Below are 9,411 nucleotides of genomic sequence, written 5' to 3'. Positions count from 1 at the left end.
ACAATAAATCTAAATATAAGTCCCCTATGGATTATTGTTGTCATCCAGCATTGCAGATACTACACAGACCTCCGATATCACAATGTTATACCATTAGTACACTAAAGACTCCTAAAGAGAATATATTACATATGTTCAGTTATGGTCACCACACAACTCTTTGATAAATGTATAATACTGAGGGAAAGCTATTCTTCTGCTCAGTAGCCCCACACAAATAAAAGCTGACCAGAGAAGTATGAAGAGAAATTTAATAGAAGGCAGTAAAAAAGACAATAAATAAAAAAAACATGTATCTAGTTGGTAAAAAACAAACAGTTTCCAGCCTCGTAAAATAACAAAAGCATGGATATTTTAGTAGTTACAGTGTTAACGTGCTGCAGTTTGTTTAAAATAGTGCAATATAATAGATACAGTAGTTGGAAATAGTTACAATGAATAACCAAAACTACCACAACCCGCGCGTTGGACACACGCCACACATTTGGAGGGAGAGCAGTTCAAAAGCAGTGAAAAGAGGACTTATACTAAACATAATGCCAAAATGAATTCAGCTATCAGACTGCACTGTCCGATAGCACGGTGGTGACGGACGACGGCAGTGCTTCTGTGATGAACACGATGTGACTGCAGTGCTTTACAGGAGAATTTCACAGTTTAAAAAAAAAACACAGTTTAACGTCCCATCCAGCCTTTTCCCACTGAAATAATCCAGTTTCCTTCTGAAACTGCTGCTACAGTTCATTCCTGCCGGACTCTGAATGGAGAACGGTCCCACCGCCGCTCTTTAATGAATTGTTAGAGCGAGAGATGGGCCGATAAATGTGACAACTTGTGGAAGAAGGAATGTCAGTTATTTGGTCTGTTGATAACAAAAGAAAACTCCCTGGGACTATTTAATAACCAAGTCTGGCAGTGATTACGACCAGGCATAGTTTAGAAAAAAATCTAATTAAATAAGACCTCGACACAAAACAGACAAACTACAGCCTCTTCAAAAGCAAACACTAGAGGCAGAAGAGAGAAAAACAAACAGATAAGCTCATGAGCACTCCCCCCCCTCCCAAACGATTTGGATACTAAATGTGTTTGGCAGCTCTAGTCCTGTAAAAACTTAAGTTTAAACCTGATCAAGCTCAGAGAGATTACTGTAAAGAGACCACTTTTTAAAGCTTGGTTTAAAACGCTGACATGTCAGAGCCTTGCTCCGAATGTCGGTGTTTACAGTGCAGATAACCTTCCAGTATAAACAGCTGAAGTTTTCTCCTACAGAGGTGTGAGAGCGGTGGTGACGGGGGAGAGAGGTGACGAGAGTGTGTGTGTGTGTGTATGGTGACAGTGGTGGGGGGGGGGGGGTAAAATAACGAGCTAGAAGAGGACGGTGCGTGTGTGCTTGTGACAGTTGGTGTGCAATCAATTGGGGGGGGGGGGGGGGGGGGGAACAGACGGGATGAGATGTGGCTAATTTGCAAAGCTTGTTTTTCTGTGTTCTTATCCAGTTTGCTGCGCCTCAACAGTCGGCTCTGCGGAGACTGGACCGACTGAAGGAGTTCCTGCGAGAGAAAAGCAAGACGACAGATTGTTTTACTTTAAGTATTTTGGTTCATTGTGCTAAAAGGTGTATCTGAAAACGTGCAGAATTAAGGTCTCATGATTAATTATATACGAGTCTAATAAGTTCTGTGACACTTGAATTATTGTTTATTTTAAAGGGAGTGAAAGCTGCCCCCCAGTCTGTATGACTTTAGATGCTTTCAAAGAGTAAGAATGCTGTAAAACCACCTCATCACTTTATTCAGTGTTGCCTCAATATCATGTTTTAACATCTATTTACGTTTAGTTCATTAAATCTGGAAGAAACAATTACATCCTAAAAGGTGCTAAATTCTAAATTCAGAGTATTAATATAGCAGCGAACAACTATTTCTATGTAAAGCTACAGTTCAAAATGTCTACCTGAGCTCTCCCTCCGTATGTGTTGTAACTCGAGCTTCTTTGTGCTTTCTTTATGTAGCCGGTCGGGCCATGTGTGCACATTATGGATGTGATTCTCAGTGAGTGTGCACCACTGGTTCGCTCACGGCCGCCGCTATGCACTGCGCTCATACGGCGATTAAAGCCGATAACGCCGTCCTGGCCGACCCGTCCTCCAGATCTCCCCCCAGGTAAACACTGTTGCTGCTGTTTGCACCATCAGCGCTGTTAGCATCGTTAGCTGTGAGCCGCCGGTTCGTGGCCGTGTTGAGAGCCACGTGGAGGTCGTAAATATACTCTGAATTGGCACCTTTAAAAATACATTTGCCCCCAGTTTTAAAGGATGACTCTGGCAGGTGCTTTTGACTGTAGCTCTGTCTTTCATTATGAAGCAGCAGTCCTCAGACCCTCACATGAAACACAGAGCGGATGCCAAAAGCTGATGAAAACTAAAAACATATGGTGATATTTTCCATCGTCGACCGGGCTTTAATACTTTAAAGAGCTGCACCGACTTTCCGTCACAAATGAATGTGAGATCTTTGAGTCTATGACCTGGAGTATGGTACAGTTTGGTTTCAAGTTGCTCTTGTTGGAGAAGTAGCATGAGCTCATTGTGTGTGTTGTTGTCTCAAGTTACCGTTGTGTTTGCATAGCCAGAGCTGGCAGTGTTCTGTATAGCTGGGGGATCTTGCGGTTGATGAGAGGACCCAGAGCTTCTTTCAGTTTATTGTAGTTCCTCTCCATCTCTCTGTGGTACTCCTTCTGATCTGGTCCAATCAGGGCTTTATTCCTCCTCAGGGCATCCTCACACCTGCACAAAAAAGAGCAGAGAAGACGCAGGGAGTTGAGGTTTTTGTTTTTATTAGTTACACAGCAGTCTGAGTCTGGGCCAGGCAGTGTGTCATCACCTCTTAGTGAAGTCTTTAAAGCAGAGGCGCAGTTTGTTGTGATGGCGAAACAGCTTTGGATCATCAGGAATGTCTGAGAGAAAGACTTGCGCCACCTCGAGGGGGCCCTGTGCGGGGGAGAAACCGTTACATATCTGCTAAGGAATGTCTGTCACTACTCGTCTGACCCAGACGTTCAACCCCGTTTGAATGGGATTAATATTCAAGGAGGATGTGGGATAATGACTTTTTAAATGCATTATAAGTATCTAAACAGGAACCTGGTTGACTGTGGTGCCCACAGAGCCCTGCAGCACCATCTGCAGCATCTTGGCGTCTGCAGGGTCTTGGATTGTAGCGAAGGCGAGCTCCTGAGTCTTCTTCTGCATGTCCTCGATGGCCACCTCCATGGGGACAAGAATGATCTGGAGAACCAAGGAAAAGAGAAACAGTTGACTTTTATTTCTTTCCCATAACTGACCAAAGATCCCTCCAGAACAGACGCCCACCTCTTCCTTGTGGATAACATTGATGCGTGTCTTGATGTAAGGGAAAGCGTGAGATGTCGTGAGGATGCTCTTGCGTTTGTACTGCTCATTCAGATCGCCGTGGGCTCTGCCGTCCAGAGTGAAGGGGGTACAGTACATGAAGGTACGCAGGTTGTAGTTCTTGTCAAAGTAGGTGATTCTTTCCTTTAGCTCATACGTGTCGAAGAACGGTTCAACGTAGGTGATCTGGAGGTAGGCCTGAAACAAGCACACTCAGGTTAAGTTCCATTTAAATTGCATTTTCAAACAGATCCAATCTTTCTGCCTAAACTGTTCAAATTCATGTTTGAAGTGACGCATAGCCGACATCAGTATGAACGGATCTCAGGCCTGAAACGGCTCTTCTGTCAACTAAGTTTAATAAAGTAAGATGTGTGACGTGACATCCCAGATATCAGGAATATTCTCGTCTACCTTTTTTATAACTACTGATTTATCAAACCGGAGTTCTACCGAGTGAACATGATGAATGTAACAAACGTTATCGGTGTCTGATAACCAATGACGCACGGCCTATAGCTCTTCTTCTGTAGTTTCAACGGACTGCTGCCACTCTGTATGGTGAGTGATCTGTGCCTGCCCGGGGAAGTATGATGTGGAAAAACACACATGAATTCCAATATGACTGTTGTCACAGCGGTCACATGACCAATGATCAGATACGTCTGGATTTAGGACCACATACACACACACACACACACACAGATACATACACACACACACACACACACATATATTAGTTACCTTGTTGGGATCCAGTTTGTTTTTGTCGACCGGGTTGGAGTCCTTGATAATTTCAACCATGTCATCCCCGAACCTTTCTGAGTAGAACTCCTGTGCACAGAAGAGATTGTCATCTTTAGAAATATGTTTCACATAAATCATCAATGACACCTTTATTGGTATTGTGAGTCGTAAACATGCCTCAAGTCTGTAGGAGATCTCCGCTAATTTGGTGATTGACGGCTCCTTGTAGACAAACTCTTGGTCGTTCAGGTCTCCAAACCTGCAGCCGTAGAAACCCACCCGGAAGTAGGTCCCGAACATTCTCTAAGCACTAAAGACGGGACAACAAGTTAGAGATGGTTTAAGAGCGCAGAGGTTGAGTGAATTCAGATTATCTGACTTTATTTGACACGATACATATTTGCTTTTCTTAGCAGCCTAGGATCATTTCAACAGGTAGAAAGAGAAAGTCAAAAAAGAAATTCTATAAAAAATAAGATGTGGGCACTATGGGGGCTCATGAGTGAGTTATTTTTAGATTTTACACCTGACACCAAAATGTATTGTTAGGAGGTACACAGATGAATAAGCTCTCGTTACTCTTTTAAGATGACATCATATCTAGTAATAGAAGATAAATGGGACAAAGAGAAAATACATATCTCTGATGAAACGTAGTTTCACCACAGTAGGAGGGTTACAAAAGGGATGGAAAGTGTTTTGTAACAGCTCGACTATGTCAAAGTGTGAAAGCCAGTTGTGCATCACTCACCAGTAACATGTTGATCACACAGGAGGAGAGAAGAGGAAGAAATAGAACATCGTCAATACTAATTAAAAAGAACTGCTGAATTTGTTTGACCTTAAATGTAATATAGTCGATATAACAAATGTACGTGTTACCTCCCATCCTGAACTCTGGAAAAGTAAAAAAGAAAGAAAGAGGTGACACATAAGAAGGAATGCTGGATGAAGATCATTTTAAAAGTGCATTTGATTGCTGGTGATTTCAGGGACAAACTGTGGACTCACTTGGTTGTAGACTTTGTTGAAGGCATCCTGCAGCTTCCCGTGGACAGTGGCCAGCTTTTTGAAGTCTCTGTTGGCTTCATGGATGGGCAGCAGAATCTTGTACACTTCATTTATGGCCTCATACATGGCGGCCTGGGGTTACAGCACGACAGAAAGCTAGTTTTACACATGCCACCCGATCACGTAACACCCCTTCAGCCATGTCAATGCTGCAACCTCTTCGCTGTGTTAACATTCAGTCTGTCACCGTGTGGTTGGAGAATATGAGTCGTACCATGTTAAAAGAGGCAGCTGCTTGCTCCAGGAGGCCCACCAGACCGGACTCGCTGAAGTACTTCCCAGCACAGATCCCCTCCTCCTCTGGAGACAGGACGTCATCCGATACGGCCGACTCTTCCAATACGTTGGATGAAACATTCTGAAGGAAAAACAGGGAACAGAAAATGTTTGAGGACATGAATCTTTAACAATCGCAGGTTTTAGTCTTGGTGATCCAGTTTTGGGACAACCTCCAATGTCATTCTGCTGTGAGTAGAGTCACCATATGAAACGGCATGCACTGACCTGAAACGTCACACAACCAATTGGCAGGTAGCGGCAATCCTCCAGCATGTTGAGGTATTCTGCCACCAGCGCTGCGCTGTGGACCAGACAGTGGGCAGCTTCCGCATGGTTCCCTCTCGTCGAGTGCTTTCCGGCCATATTCTGGAGCCACGTCAGACGCAGGTCAGGGGAGTTCTGGTAGCCCTTTGCAATCCTGTAAAGAAATATTAAATATCAGAGAGCTTATTTGCGACACTTTGTTGTTGTATACAGGCATTATTAATGTGCATCACAGCACCTGTACATCAGGTCAATGAGCATCTCTGGATCCTGCTGATGCTCTTTCATCTTAACAGTGTCAGTAAGAATCATGTGCAGGTTGAACACCAGATCCTGGACCTGCAGTTTTCAAAAGTGCAACACAGCACACATTAGTTCATGAGTCTTGTCCACTCTAGCAGCTCCAGATGAGACTTCATACAGAGGCGGCGACATACCTGCTCTGGGAAGGGCGTGTCGCGCAGCTCCAGGTCCTCTTCAGCGTACGTCAGGATCGTCTTGAGCGAGCGACGAAGATGCTCCTCGTTGAAGTTTTGCGACGTTCCCACCAGTGACGACAGGGACATTGTGACCTGCATCTTCACTCGAGCAAAGTTCTGGTCCAAGGGATAAAATAAGGACAGACTGTGACTCACAATAGTATTAAAACGTCTATTTACGGTTTTTATGTTCTCAAAACGTGTGTACAAAAAAAACGGGGGGGTGCACAGAACAGTATCCGTGAGCAGCAAAGCGTCCTCACTCGCTGGTTTTTATGTGCTAAACGCCACATCTGTTCCTAAAACATCCTGTACGTGTCCCGTAGATTCATTTTGTTTTACTGGCAGGTCCCTGGTTACAGCAAGAACATTCAAATACAAATCGACAACGCAAAGACAGAATCCAGCCTTACATTTCCGATCTCAAAGTTCTGCCTCATGAGCAGGTAAAGAGAGGCGGAGGCGTGACTTCTGACCGAGCCGACACTACTGCTGCAGTGACGCAGGAGACGCAGGCACAGGTCCGCACAAAGCTCCGTGTCCTCTTCAAACAGCATCTCTGGGAACTACAAACACAAACTCCTTACACAAATATAGGAAGTATGATTTACTGTTTGTTTCTTTAAAACTCAAGTTGTTTGTACACGGGTAAAACACAAGCTGAGACAATTAATACTCCTACCAAAAATGACCAGTTGTATATCAATTACTGAACCCGTGTTACCTTGAATACACTTTGTTGTTCTTGAATGTGTGCTACTGGTCTGAAGTGTTTTAAATAGTAAGGTTTTACCGAAGATGTGTTTGGGATGCAGCGGCATATGACTGGATAAATGACGTTATACCGTTGTGTGAGTTCATAAACAATGTTTCGATATAGTTTTGCTGTTGTTAAACACGTTTACTTCAATTCATCAAGGATTCACTCCGCTGTGAATGGAGCCTCCGATGGAGGCACGCAAAATAAAAGTTTTATTCAAGGATTCAAGGCAACAGTAATTAATATACAAATGGTCATTTTCTGCGTGAAATATTCCTTTAAGTAATAATACACATTTTGTTTCCCCTAAAAAGCGTTAAAGTGAATCAGAGACACAGAGTACAACTCAGGAGAAAATGACATATTTTAAGCTGAATTAATATTAGATGTTAAAAAAACAACTAATAAACCAACAGCAAATGATAATAGAGACATTTGACTTGTGTACCTTGAAGACCAGAGCTCTTTGTGTAGTGAAGCAGTGCTGCAGGAAGAGGGCGCTCTGGTTGCCTGCCATGCTGTGGAGGAGAACTCTCAACACTCCACCCAGAACACTTTCCTTTAGCTCTGATGCCACCACAGTCTGACAGAGACACACAACACATTACAGCGAGGTGAGTCGACAGAAAACCATCAGCACTGTGTGTGACGAGGATGAGGGCGATTGCTTTACCTTGACTACAACCTCCAGTGTGTCCAGTACGATCAGAGAGGCCTCAGTGGCTAAGTTTCCATCCACCACAGACTCCTGCTCCACCTCAGCTTTAGTCCTGGAAGAGTTGTTATTTCACCACCATCAGTATCACACTTAAGCACTATTTAGATGAAGAGACAGTCTATTGTTCCTTCTTTATAACTTCGATTATAATCCAGAAATCGATCAGTAATTTCACTAAAGTAAACATACTTGTCGACTCGGTCTGTATTTTGTCTCCAGTGAGTGACATTCTTCCTCCACCTGACATTCTCCTGGCTGCCGTAGGGACTCCTTTCTGGGAGAGAACACGAATCACAATTTCCATGAGCGTGAACTTATAAACACACATTACTGGCTGCTCTCATGCTACTTATGCTACTTACCTCTGCAGCGGCGGACCATCTCCTGACGAGCCCCGATGGTGCCCAGTATGGCCTCCTCCAGTCGGGCCTTCATGTCCTGAGACTTTTTAAACGTCAGGCTGTTGATCCTCTCCAGAGCCTTCCTCCCCTACAACAACCACCAAACATCACAGGACAGGGACACAAAAACAACAAAAGACATCAGGAAAAACAAGTGTCAAGGGTATAAGAACCGCCGGTAGAAATGAGAGGGAGCTACCTGTATGTGTTAGACTAAATACATGTGCAACAGTTACAAACTACGTAGGGTGAGATGGGCATATGTGAGAAAGTTAAACACAAAAATTGCTGATAGATTGAAGTAAAAGTACACAGGTATGTAGGCTGTGTACATGTGGGTATGCAGGTGACTATAGATGTGCATGTGTGTCGACTGAAAGTTTTCCAGAGGAATGCGTTACAGCCCACAAGTACTATGGTGTTTAAATGCTGACATGCATATAAACAAATTAAAAAGGGTTTGATGGAAAAAAAGAAGAAAAGCTTTTGTACATTCTGCAACATTGCCTTTTCTAAAGAAAACTACATCACCCTGCAGTACTGATAACTCAAGACAGGTAACTTTCTTCAAACAACTACTGATATTTGTGCAGCTCTGGCATGTCCAAATTAGACATCTGTACTTTGGTTCTGACTCAATAGGTGACTCTCATCGTCGGGAGAGTGCCTGGTTTGTTGTACCTTGTATTCAAAGCAGGAGACACAGAGATGCAGCAGATCCAGCAGGCGGTTGATTTGCAGTACAGATAAGTCGGACACCCAGCGCTCCAGGAGAGCAGCGTCCGCATTCTTCAGAACCCACAGGAAACTCACCAGCAGAGTCCGGCTGCACTCGGCAGACAGAGAGCTGGACTGGCGCCCGGCCTGGTGAAGACAAACACACAAACCCAGTGCCAGTCTTTTAATCTGATGTGTACAAAATTGCTGTTTACAGATAGATATAAAGGAAAAAGGACAGAGAGACACCTACAGGCTAAGAGGAGCAGTTCTTCAGAAAACATCAGCAACAAGGGAGGAATGCAAATGTGTTTTGTTTGCTTTACGATCTGTGACCTGTCACTCTGTCGGGCACGGGGGAACGGCCTGACCCCTGCCGCAATCACTCACCACTGTGGGCAGCGCGAACGGGTTGGCTTTGACATGCGGCAAAGGGGAGCCGGCAATCGCCATGGCAACAGACTGACTGATAGTGCTGCCGCTGTCTGGGTCGGCATCGTCGGCGTGGGCTGCGGCAAGGCGGCACCGAGCAGGAGAGGAGTCTAGAAAAAAAAAATAAGAAA

General features: G+C 44.2%; 1 protein-coding gene across 2 annotated transcripts in view; it reads right to left on the bottom strand.

Annotated features, from left to right (window-relative positions):
* Positions 1-251: 251 nt before the first annotated feature.
* The window catches only part of dock6 (dedicator of cytokinesis 6), a 28,030-nt gene continuing 18,870 nt past the window's right edge, over positions 252-9,411 (bottom strand). For both annotated transcript variants that reach the window (XM_079281110.1, XM_079281111.1), the window contains exons 30-49: positions 9,239-9,390; positions 8,813-8,995; positions 8,093-8,219; positions 7,920-8,004; positions 7,686-7,782; positions 7,461-7,595; positions 6,666-6,818; positions 6,211-6,369; positions 6,012-6,112; positions 5,735-5,927; positions 5,445-5,588; positions 5,171-5,302; positions 5,042-5,056; positions 4,337-4,462; positions 4,157-4,246; positions 3,374-3,610; positions 3,146-3,289; positions 2,886-2,992; positions 2,615-2,788; positions 252-1,553 (exon numbers count right to left, since the gene is read on the bottom strand). In XM_079281110.1, the coding sequence (XP_079137236.1) occupies positions 1,511-1,553; positions 2,615-2,788; positions 2,886-2,992; positions 3,146-3,289; positions 3,374-3,610; positions 4,157-4,246; positions 4,337-4,462; positions 5,042-5,056; positions 5,171-5,302; positions 5,445-5,588; positions 5,735-5,927; positions 6,012-6,112; positions 6,211-6,369; positions 6,666-6,818; positions 7,461-7,595; positions 7,686-7,782; positions 7,920-8,004; positions 8,093-8,219; positions 8,813-8,995; positions 9,239-9,390 (2,597 nt within the window). In that variant the 3' untranslated portion in view covers positions 252-1,510. The remainder of the gene's footprint in view (positions 1,554-2,614; positions 2,789-2,885; positions 2,993-3,145; positions 3,290-3,373; positions 3,611-4,156; positions 4,247-4,336; positions 4,463-5,041; positions 5,057-5,170; positions 5,303-5,444; positions 5,589-5,734; positions 5,928-6,011; positions 6,113-6,210; positions 6,370-6,665; positions 6,819-7,460; positions 7,596-7,685; positions 7,783-7,919; positions 8,005-8,092; positions 8,220-8,812; positions 8,996-9,238; positions 9,391-9,411) is intronic.

Source organism: Melanostigma gelatinosum (assembly GCF_949748355.1).
Source record: "Melanostigma gelatinosum genome assembly, chromosome: 13".
In the NCBI taxonomy this organism is placed as follows: domain Eukaryota; kingdom Metazoa; phylum Chordata; class Actinopteri; order Perciformes; family Zoarcidae; genus Melanostigma; species Melanostigma gelatinosum.
The sequence above is the reverse complement of the archived record's forward strand: the minus strand, read 5'-3'. Positions and strand labels throughout refer to the sequence as shown.